The 12,388-nt window shown below is 40.7% G+C and overlaps 1 protein-coding gene across 5 annotated transcripts in view; it reads left to right on the plus strand.

Moving 5' to 3' along the window:
* Positions 1–12,388, plus strand: part of SCIN (scinderin) — a 70,053-nt gene that overhangs the window by 34,589 nt on the left and 23,076 nt on the right. For all 5 annotated transcript variants that reach the window (XM_077175450.1, XM_077175464.1, XM_077175462.1 and 2 more), the window contains one exon: positions 4,981–5,130. In XM_077175450.1, the coding sequence (XP_077031565.1) occupies positions 4,981–5,130 (150 nt within the window). The remainder of the gene's footprint in view (positions 1–4,980; positions 5,131–12,388) is intronic.

The following is a 12,388-nucleotide window of genomic DNA, read 5'->3' on the forward strand; positions in this document are numbered from 1 at the left end:
AATTATTTCTAATTAGAGTTTTGAAACCTGTTTAATTTGTTTAGCTTTTTAATATCTCTTCATGTAAGAGAATGCAAATCAGCAATTACCGTAGAAGCCTGGAAATTAGTAGATATTTCAAGAGACCTACAGGTTTGAAACACTTGCATGTTTAGGGCATGCTTGACTAGAGAAAAACTTTCTGGATTAAAAAAAAAAAATCAAAATTACTAGTAAAATTACAATAGTGTCTTTGTAACCAGTCTTTGGAGTGTCCCATTTGACTCAAATGGAACAAATTTTCAGACTGAAAATAAGTCAGATATAGCAGTCATGCACTTGATACATTCATTTTTCCTCTCAAACCTGTTTTGCTAGTATGCACTAGGAATAGCTTTTGCTATACCACGGTGGATTAAGGGGTTAATACCAGGATAATCTTAATTCTAATAAACAGGAGCTGCAAAACATCTGGATTTCCTACCACATCAGGAAGAAAACTAACTTCACTGAATCCTTGTGGGTACATGTGTGTCCAGTCCACCTGAAGCTTAAACAATGATCTCTGGTGCAGCTACTTTTCTTTTCTAAGTGGGGTGAGGGGGAACTTTCCAGTCCATAGGTATGAAGAACTTTATGAATTTAAGCTTCTTGGCTTTTCCTATCATTGTCCTGGCTAAGATCCCACAGAAATGACCGCAAAAGATCTAGAAAAGAGAGTATATTTTCATGTGCCTCCAGACTAAGGAGGCTGCCAGTTGAATACAGAGGTGGCTATGTGTTGGAAGGGAAAAATTTAGTTTTATGTCACTTCTGAAATGAGTAATTTTTTGTTTGTTTGTTTTTTCTTCTCTTGCTCTGCATGCCGTTTGGGGCTGGAGCAGGAAGCAGGAGGTGTACTTTCACAGTCCCCCTGCATACCGGGAAAAGTGCCAAGGTGTTCTTGCTAGGGGTCCACATGAGCCATGCATAGTCATCCTGACGCACAGCCTGTGTAGAAGCTAAATGTTGGGTCATTTTTAATGTGCTGTAGAAATCTCATGTGACTTGCACAAGGTCACTCTGAAGGCCAGAAGCTATTTGGAGTAAGAGCAGTGAATGCTGACACTCTGTGGGTGGAAGACCAAACTGTTTCCCCAAAATGTGCAGTTGAGGGGAGGGCTCATTCTGACCACAGTGTGCGTGGCATGAACACAGCTTGCCTTCCCAACCTCACTCAGGAGCTCTAGGGTGGTCACTGGTGTTCTTTATAACATTTTTTATTATAAGGTTATATTCATTACAGTGTTACTCATTATTTTATATTTATTCAATATTACTCAATATATTCATTAAAATGTTAGTTTCATTACAACATTATTCGTTACAATGTTTTCTTGCCCTTAGCTGTTAATTGTCCCACCATGATACTATATTGGTATCAACATACATTAATATAGGGTATCTCTCTCAGAATTCTGTTTAAGAGGTTTAAAAAAGTAAATACTACTAGTGCAAACTTCTGAAAATAAACTGGGCTTGGCACAGGAATTACTGATGAATGAAGCTCTTTTATTTTGAGGGGAGTGAACACTTGAAGTCTGTTTTCATTTTAATGGAAACATTTTTTGTCAACCTGCCAATTCCAAATAAAGTTAGCAAAGCAAACCTAAAAATAGTGAAGGTGTAGTACAGCTAGGAAATTCTGAAAGTAGTGAATGAGCTGAAGCAAAGTACCATTTTTGCCCCTAGCTGAGCATTTTATATGTCTAAAAAATAAATACACGAATAACAAAATACAACACAAAAGCTTGATGATTTGTTGGATATGGTTAGATTACTAATTGACTGTATTTCAGGTAAATCCAGATCTAAATATTAGCCTTCTCAAGAAGTGGCTTTAACTTCTAAAACTATTCTCCTGGATTTAAATTGTTGAAAAACTGAATCTGCCTAGAGCTTGACATGGGTAAGTTATATCAGGAAGGCAAACTTGTAGATATTCAGCTTCTCTGCTGAGAGGCCTCAAAATTAGATACATTGAAAAAGAGATTATTTGAGTTCAGAAGAGAAAATTAATTAAATCCAAGCTCCTGGAAGCTTCTAGCACTGAATGCTTAAGATATTTTAGTGATCATAGTAAATACGTTCCATATTATGTATTTTGGGACATTTTCATGGCCTGTGGCTGCTCATGTCCTTCTATTTGATTATATAGTACACGAAGTTTAACTTTCAGGCTTTTAATAAAGAATAGTGTCTTTATTCTCTAGTGCTAAAAAGAAGCAGATGATTATTTCTCTCGCTTTTAAAATCAGTATTTTTCAAATAACCATGTAAAATGAAGCTTGTGAATCTCCAGATCAAGAATGTTTTCAGAAGACACTGCTTGTTGATTCAAGTGGTGGTTTATGCACTAGAAGAAAACATGGAACACTATTTTTAAGGAAAATAATGAAGCCTGCAGTTTTAAAATCTGAAATCCATGACTGTACATTTTTAAAGGTCTTTCTCCTTCCTTAGGTTTATTTGAAGCCTAGAGCCTGTGGACTGTAGGAGAGCTCAGTTTGGTCCTTTGCTGGCTGAAGGCAGACAGGGAGAATAACTGTGATTGTGGAATAACTTGGGTACAGTGGGGCCTTTAGGAGAGGCTAAGAAAAGAAAATGTGAATTTATTGTCCAAGAAGTAAAGATCTTTTTAATTTGCAGTGGCAGTTCAAGTCTCACAATATCCTTTGTGGTCAGTACAGCAAAAATACTCATTTTGTAGATGCAACTACTTGTTTGAGGTTCTATCACCAGTTTTACCAAAAAACCAAGAGAAGGCCGATGGGTACAACTGAAGCTGCACTTCCAACCTCTCTGAATGAGCAATCTCCACCTCAATCTCCACCTCCATCTCCACGTCAACACTTAGATAAGGCAATAGCTGCCCTTACCTCTTTCCCTATTTCCTATGGGAAATAAAGAATACCTGTTTCAAATAAGCTCGATGAGTGGGATGTAGGCCAAGATGAGAATGATGCTGAGGAGTCTGTGTTGTGGAAAGTCTCCATGAATTTGGCAGAAAAGGGCTGAGGCAGTGCCTGGCAATAACAAAGGTATTAAAAAAATCTTCTCAGATTGGAACATTTTACTTTCTTCACATTCAGTTCTTCAGAAAATTGTTTCCCTAAGTTTAAACAGGCATTTTGTTTTCCTGGGGAAACGTAGAAAGTTGGATTTAAGATCAGGTCCAGACCTGGCACCAGCTAGGTCTCCAGATTCTGGATGCTTGGTAAACTGACAGTATTTAAATGAGAACTTAGAAGCAGTTTTTTAATTTAAGCTTACAGTCAGGTTGTTAAAGGCAAGCTGAAAATCTCACAGCTTTCACTGCATAACATCTGCAAGTTGAAAGGGATAGAGTTCTGTGAATCTGTGGTGCAATCCTGACAAAGCTTAAAACTTTGTCTTTGAAGAGATGCTTTTGAAGGGGGGGAAGAGAGGTTGGAAGGGAACAGTGAGATCACTGAGATCTCACTGTGGGGTGTTTTGTGTCCACACTGGTGAGAAGTAGCTGTTGGAAGTTACTGGCTCTGTTTTGTATGCAGATGCTGTGAATGTTAGCTGTCTTCTAAAAATTTGCATCTGCTAGTACTGAGAAGCTGTGCTTCATCCCTCACTTATCTCAATCCACCCTTTCAGGTACTCTTAAAGACCAACAGTGGTAAGCAGAAATAACTTGATTTTTTCTTTTTATGAAGCAGATTTTCATCTGAAATCTTAAGTTTTATACAGTTGTATATGCAACATAAAACTAAGCCCAAGTAATTTATTCAGTGAAGGCTCTGATTAAAATTTGCACTGCAGATGAACACAAACCAGTTGAACCTTATTAAAACTGAGAAAAACTGTGTACCTTTATTGCTGTACTGTTTGACAGAATCATGTGAAGAAGCAAATTACCTTCTTCCAGGAGAAGGTGGGGGAAACAACCAGCCAAAATGAGTAATTTCCTTGGACTTGCTCCTTCCAGCCCAGCCTCTAGCATCCCTGCAGCTTATGTTATGCCTTTCATTAGTAATTTTCATCAAGACCAAAATCTAAATTCTTTGTTCTGAAATGCTTCAAGTTTTGGCAATCCCTATTTTTCATCCAGAACTTGGAGCATTTCAGACTAAAGAATTTAGATTTCTGATTTTAGATTCTGGCTGAATCAGGTGACCTGTCTTAGGCTGGTTCTGGTGTCTCCCGTTCCTGAGAGGTGCCCTGGGAACATCCTGCATTCTGCAAAAGGTCAGCAAATAAAATCTGGATTGAAAGATTTAACTGTTTTTTAGTAATACATACAATCTGGATTTTCCTTGATGTTTTGAAATGAATTTGTTTCTTACACAGGTGAGTACCAGCACTGCTGAAATACCATAGAAGAGGAACTGACATGTATAAAATTTGTAATAACAAATTTAGGAGTTCCTGATTCTTTAATTAGCTAAAGCTCTATATGTAATTGGGATGAAACTCAGTCAAACCAAAACTCTGACTATTCTGAGCTCTAGTGATCTTCTAGTTATGTGGAAGCTGAATTATGTTATGTAAATATCTTGCATATTACAGCATCATGGAATAAAATAGGTTGGAAAAGACCTCTGAGATCACTGAGTCCAGCCTTTGTCTGAGCACCATCTTGTCAAGAAGACCACAACACTAAATGCCCCATCCTTTTTTCTTAAACACCTCCGGGGATGTGACTCCACAACCTCCCTGGGCAGCCCATTCCAATGTTTACTCACCCTTTCCATGAAGAAATTTCTACTAATATCCAACCTAAATCTCTCCTGGTGCACTTTAAGACAATGCCATAGATACTGCAAATATCTACGTGACTGAGCAGCTCTCTTCTAGAAAGTACTTCTGAAAGATGTAGATTGACTATTCTGGCGGTTTAGATCCAGTAGGATAATTATTAATGAAATTAATTCTATAATTTTGCTGTGTTGAATCCTGTTGCTAAAGTGTGTGTTCTTTTCATTATTTCAGGAGATCTATCAGTGGTGTGGCTCATCATGCAATAAGTACGAGAGGCTGAAGGCCACACAGGTTGCTGTTGGCATTCGGGACAACGAACGAAATGGAAGGTCCAAATTAATTACTGTGGAAGAAGGGAGTGAGCCAGAGCACCTCATAGAGGTACTGTAATGTGCAAACTTGTTGCTGACATAGTCGTGAATAAAAAGTTCTTGCAGCTCAGGAACTAAATCAGATTGGGCTGATGTTATGAGTGATGCTGGATAAATGGTATAGTAGGCCAGTCTATACCTTTTCCTTCCTTCCTTACCCAGGCAGTATTAAGTTATTTGGGCATTACAGTCTAAGATAATGAATCATCTGAGAATACTTTTGCAAGAATAAATTTTTGCTCTATTGAGTTAGCTGTACAGTGACTGAATTAACACTATGCCTCACACCAGAGCATGCCATCAGCTCTGTGTGAAGAAGGAGCATCCATCTGGGACAGCAGCAAACAAAGACGCAGAATTACTGTCTGTAGAAAGTAAAAGAATGTGGCAAATTGCATATTGATTTGGGTGGGGGCCAAGCACACTGCTTTGCATACTTCATCTTCTATTTCAAGATCATATGCACCTAGCCTCTAGTAACCCCAGTGAGCCCCTTCCTCATATGTTTAGGAAGTTTAACAATTTACTTTAAATCCCCAGATTTCAGATATCACAACTGAGCTGATCAAAGTAGAGTGGAAGAAAAATTCCCAATTTATGGATTTTTCAGATCTCTAAAAGTTAACAAACACTCATGTGTTGTTACAGGTGGCCTACTAATAAAAGCATTGGCACTTGACATTTGTGTCCTAAATTAAGCTTCTTCCATTCTTTCTCCAAAGAGAAGGAAGAGGGAAGCAGGGTCACAAAGCAGTACTTCAATAAAATGGAATATGTACAGCTAGGATATTGTCTTGTAGTCCATACTAAGTTCAGGAAGTAAAGCTAATGGTGCATGCAGGAGTGCAGTTAGTTTTTGTGCTGCTTTCATTCAGTGTGGTCATATGCAGCATAACTGGTCACTGCCTGAGAGCAAAACAGGTGCTGAGCCACCAGCCCGTGGCCATGCAGGCTGTGGGGACCCCTTTGGGTGGACTGTCCATATTTGCAATGACCTTTTCTCCTGTGGGTGTGAGTACAGATATGGCCACGTTCAGAAGAAGGGAAGGTGGCACACAGTGTACCAGAGATTTTTGAAGAGGGAAGAAACCCAAGCAAACAATGCTCTGGTTTTTTACTTCCTTGTACAGACTTTCCACACTGGCTCTGCTGTGTCGCATATTTTACATGTATAGCTCTTTTGAAAAGAGCACAGATTGACAATTAGAGAGCAACCTCCTGCTCCCGATTTGAATCACAGCATTGGGTTGCATCCTGCTGCAGCTGTGGCTGGGTGGCTCTGGGATCCTGCCCCTGGCCACAGCTGCTGCTGCCAGGCCCATCCTGGGGTTACCTCTGGAGGCTCTGAATGGAGCTTCTGGTACACTCATGTGTGACTTGGGAGCACTGATCAGAGCAGCTCCCTTTGCTCCTTGCATGGTGCAGGTGCAGATAAGTTGGACTTTTGTGCTACCCCAGTGAGGACATGGGCCAGCTGCAGACTGCCTCCCTGCCATCCCCCTCCATAGGCTCTGAGGGGAAGGGATATGCTGCCCTTCCCCCTGCATCTCTTTGCCACGCTTCCATTTATTGTTTTGTAGCAACCTCAACACATGATTAAGAGCAGGAAAACACCAAGGTGGCATTTTGATCCTGTACTGCATTGTTATTGTATTGGGGCATAAATTCTTTCTTCACTTGCACAGCAGTGTATGAAGAAGATTCTGCTTCTTTTTTAGGATTCTGAATATGGAGGTAACAGAAATGGGTCATTCAATGCAATCAGATTAACTGCTTTTATTGCTGCCACTGTGATGAGCCCAGTTTGAGTGAGTGTGTCTGCAGTCAGGATTTATTTTCTATTCTGCATCGTGCTATCCTTGCTTTTGTACGTGCTGCTTCTATAACAGGGTCTGCAGCTCAGCTGTGGCTGTCCCAGTCCACTCTGAAATGTGCTGCTAATAAGTCAGGAGGGTAGTTAACCTCATAAACATCTAAAATTTATTAATCCTTATTCCTGCTCAAACTGTTTCCAGTTTCTGGTACTCTTTGTTTGGATTTCTTCTTCCTTGCACAAAATCGTCTCTTAACTTGCTGTTACACTCTCCCAGGCTAACTGCTGTTGAGCTAACATTGTGTTTGTTTCTTCCCTCTACATCAGGAAGGGTGGATTTTTGGCATCTCCAGCTTTCTTAGAAAAAGCTTGATTTATTTTCTGTGGAAAAGAATTACATACTTTAAGTATTCATTTTGTCATCCAGTATGCCACTGAAATCAAAAAGAGATTTCCTAAAATTATCTCCTCTGACAAATGTCAGGAATGATTCCCCTTCCTGTGAGCTAGAAATCTGCTTTCATATCAGTGGCCAGACTTGCTCATGTAGTGCCAGTAGATGCTTCAGGCAGGGGCTGACATACCCATCATGAGTACCAGCAGAAAGAGCCAACACTGATCTCATTCCTGCTCCATAAGCACAGAGTTGTGACTCCCTACAGAAAAGCAAAACTTCTGTGCCTGCACCCCACCTCAGAGGCAAGACACAGGCTGGCTGAACTAACCCTGCCACACTTCTGCCCTGCTCTAAGATTAGCAGAGGCAGCTGTGCTGTGATGAGGAGGTGTTTCCTGGCCAGCCCACTGTCCTGCTGGGAGCTGTGGTGCTGTGGGTGAGGTGAACTCGTCTGATGAGGGCAGTTACTGCTCCCAGCTACCATTTTTAGCAATGGGAAGAGGCTGCACTGCTCGAATTTTCCCATGGGAGAGAACTGTCTGGAGCTGCTGTAGGACTGGATGAATTGCTGTGGCAGACCAGCAAGACACAGCTCACTCACCCTGGGAAAGGAGCATCACTAGAAGCTGGGTATGTGAGTAGTTTTGACAGCAGCAAGCCCTTTTTCATCTGCCACCACAGGCCACATAGTGACCATCCTGTGCTTGCACTCTGGAAACACAGCATGTCTGGGAAGCTCAGACTTGCAGTGGGTGTGCAGAGCTTCTCAGAAGATGCTTCAGGGATGACTAGAACTCTGACTGTGAAGACAAGGCAGAAGTTTTCTGTGCACATCAGAGATATTTGTTATCTGGCTTCACCTCCATGTTTGGAAGGTGAAGCCAGATACATAAATTTGGCTTTAGGTGCCAGATTTGGGTGAAGTACATTTAGGTGAGGTAGTGACTGGTAGGTTTAAAGAAGCAGTGTTGTATAGGGTTGCTACCTTGGAAAATTAAAAGAGAAACTGACCACCTTGGACAAATTGCTGCTGTTGTTGTGACTGGTCACCAGTCTCAACAGAACATTAAAAAAATCACCAGATGCCAACTCTGCTCTGATTTTCACATGTAAATAGCTGAATAGTTACCCATTCTGCTGAATCTTACACTTGAATGTTTGAATTGTGTTACAGGAAATTTTTGACCTTCATGGGACCAATCCAAACACAGATCTTAGCAATGCTTGACACAGTTTGGTAGCTGCTGCCTATGCTGATGCTGATACTCATCCTTCTCGCTGCTTGCAGTGGTAAGCAGGGATCTCACAGCGCTGCTTTTAGTTTCCCAAGAGATCACTGAGGACTGAGAGCAGCCAAGCTCAGGACAGACAATTTTCTTACTCTAGTTGGAATCTCTGCTCTAATTTTGAAGAGAAGAGAAAATTGGAGAAGCTGTATTTTAAAAAGTTTCCCATAATCTCGTTATTTAATATTGTGGAGTAATGGCAAACTAGAAAAACAAGGAATCAGAAATTAGTGTATTTGTGAAGATTTCTAGTCAGCCAGCAAGCTGAGGGTGCTTGTAGTAATGTGGGAAGCATAGAAGCATTCAGTTCTGAGTCACTCAAGGGAAAGATGGAAAGCATCCAATCTTCCATTTGTTGTGCAGCAATCCCTTGATCTGGTATCGTAACTCTAGAGATGAATAGAGGAGAGGAGAAAGTCTTAGTATATTTTTTTCCTCTATTTGTGTAATTTGAAATATTAGACACCCTAAAATATGTTTATGTTGATGGTACTTTCTGCCTACATAGACTCATCTCCCTGTGGTACATTTCAAGTATGTTGGGCAGCTGAGTCAGTCTGCAGGGTATGAGAGCCAATGAAAAAGTAGGATAGACTGAGTTCTACCTAAACTAAGTGTTAAGCCTGCATCTGCCCCCTCTCCTTAATATGTCATGTTCAGCTAACACTTTTCAAGATGCTTCTGTTTCTCTGAGCCTGTCTGATTCATAGAATTTATTGTTCCCTTACACATGACTCCCTTAAAACTGCAACTCTTGGTACTATATGATTGCTGTGGTTTTTACTGCTGAGACGTTTTGTTGTGGTTTTGTAAAGGTTTTTGATTTTCATGATTGAAAACAATGAAACCTGAGAAATGTGACAGCTGAGGTTCAAAACCACAAGAAAATGAATCATCTTGTTAGTATGCATCTTTGGAATCACTCCTCTGCCTTTAAACATAAAGCTCTGCCACTTTTATTTACTCAGCATTTGCAGTTGTCACGTGCCTGTTTTTCTGAGTATTCTAGAGCCCTTACAGCAGGTGGGTCCAAACCTCTCATAAAATACTTGTATAAAGATTCAGCTGGTGTAAACACCGAGCAACAGGGAGAACCTCTTCCTCCTTGCTGGTAGAGCAGCCTTTCTCCTCTCTGCTCTTTCTTTAAAGCCCCTAAGCAATGATTAATCATGAGAATTGCTGAGTGCCATTGTATCCAGTGATGATTGTTTTTGCCTGTGGTGTGAATAAATACTACAGGTGAATGGTCTGATCGTATTACAGGCAGTCACACCTTCCTACCTTTGTAGCTGGAAAGGGACTGGCAGCACTATGCACTGCTAACTCAGCCCTGTGGATAAAATCCCAAGAGCACAGACAATAAAGAGTGCATTGCAAATGCAAGTTACAGAGGCTCTAGACTCTAAAGACCCAAATAATGCAAACATGTTGAAAACACGAAGCTCCAGTAACCCTTAAATTAATTGGATAGATGTCTGCCCATATGGGTAGAAGAGCAGGATCACTTCTTCCTTTCTTACTAAATTCAAGCCCTTAAAAATTATTTTTTACAAACCAAAGATCATTTCCAAGGACAGCATGGAGCACAGTGAGGTAGCTGGGGAAAAGTGAGGCCTGCCTTGACATGTAGGTGGGTGTGAGAGTGCAAGGACATGTTGCTCTCAGGAGCTGTGCAGGTTCCTGCAGTCCCTGGCTCTGTCACATGGATCCTTACCTAAGGCTGGAAGAGCAGCACGTGCCCCACTGCTGAAGGTACTGGTTTGGTACCTGCTGCTTTCCCAGAGCCAGCAGGAGCTGTTATCACAGCTCTGCAAAAGCAAAAACTGCTCTTGCCACTCTCAACATTTGTGTTCCTTCTTGTTCCCTTGCTTTTTGTTGTATTATGAACTTAGTCATGCTAAGGGGAGGTTTGTTTGTTTTGTATACAGAGGAGTGAAGGAACAGTGGGATGGATGATGCAAGAGGAGGAAGAGGGGTAACTTTTTAGAATAATATTTTATTCTAACTTTTTGTGGACTACAAACTCCAGGCATTTGTTAGGGATTAAACAATTGTTTAATTGTGTAGCTTGTACAGTTTTAATCAAATGCTCATAAGCTCTGAACTGCATGTAACTGTCAGGCCCCAGCCTGAACCTGTTCACAACCAAAAAAAATGCCCAATATGAAAAGTAATGAAGCCCTGTCTATGGCTTTGGAAATATGTAAAGCAAAGTTGCCTGTTGTCATCTAAATTGAGACAGCTGGAAAAAAATAGACATTATTCCAAGGAATTTTGTGAAATTGTGAAATACTAGAAACGAATTTCAGTCCCAGGGTAGAGGCAGTATTGAACAGTCATGTACAAAGGAAAATGAATGCCTTGAGAGAGGGGCATTGAAGGACAGTGAAAGTTGTACCAGACCCCAGTGCCAAGACTCAGTAACACAGGCACACAGAGCAGTCAACTACATTTTCTTGAGAATACAAAGACTTAAGAAAGCTAATGCACAGAAAGTAGCAGAACTACTAGCTGTAGTTTCTATTAGTAGTTGCATTGGCTACTCAAATGAACAGACAGTTTTCTCAGGCTGCTTTGAAACTATGGGTCAAATTTATCCCTCAGGAACATGAATATGCTGCTTCACTGGAGTGATTTTGGGCATAGGTAGGTGTCAGCAAGAATTTGGGTCCTGTCAGTTTGATCAGTTTGTTGGATACAACCCAAAATAGTCCAGGGGAATAAACCTACGGGGTAAAAATCTTACACATGACTGTGCACCTTTCATAGCAACACCTGCTCAGTGTGAGGAGTGGCAGTTTACCAAGCATTCCAGTGTTTGTTTAAGCTTTATGATGGGCTGTGAAAGTGGGTACAAAGTGCAAACCCCTTGCCCTTCAGGGTGCCAGTTTCAAACTGTCAAAACCAGGAGTTCTGTGTTCTTTACAGCATGGAGCCTATCTCCGTCATTAAGGACAGTCCCTTTCCTTGATACAAATTTACATTTAAATGACTAAATTAACACAACTCAGACAAAACTTGCATGGCCTGGATTCCAGTACATCTTAGCTGCTTTGCACCAGTTGAGCATCTGGCCCAGCGTTTTTCCCAGACCCATATAGAAGATCAAGAGGGGTTTGGCCAGAGAATGGTAGAGGCTGGTAAGGAGAATCTTCCTAAACCTTGGGAGTTGCCCATAATATTCTTCAAGCTGCAGTTTTCAGTCGTGGCTGCCTGAAGCCACTTACTTAAATGACAGGGAACTGAATAGGAGCTGCAGGTGGCAAACACATCTGTAAGCCAGGCTTCTAATTAAGTCTCTAGATATGGATTTCAATGCCTGCATTAGAAATTTAATTTCAGAAAGAAAATGTTCAGGTGTATCACACTGCATGGCATGAGCTAAATTCTTTATGAACAGCTCTACTAGCAGGTGGTTGAAAACCTAATTTCTTATGCTAGGAAAGTTGCTTCTAAACTAGGTATTTTAGGGAATTTCTAAGATCCTAATGATTTCCTGGAAGTACTTGTGATCAAATGTGTCTCATTTGCATTCTTGTGGGTGAGAAAACCACTCATCTTTGTTATGTTTCCTTCTTTAGCAGCTGTAGCTCGAAGGGCTACCACATAAATCAATTATAATCTTATAATTACATGTTAGAATATGAATAGAGTTTGTAATGGCTTTTTTCCTTTCTGTGCTATACTATCAAGAAATCTCTTGGTGAAAAAGTACTATAATTTTCACTTATTAAATGAGCATAATTAAGAGAAGGCCAAAGACAAGAGATGTT

Source organism: Agelaius phoeniceus, chromosome 1, assembly GCF_051311805.1.
Source record: "Agelaius phoeniceus isolate bAgePho1 chromosome 1, bAgePho1.hap1, whole genome shotgun sequence".
NCBI classification, from domain to species: Eukaryota; Metazoa; Chordata; class Aves; order Passeriformes; family Icteridae; genus Agelaius; species Agelaius phoeniceus.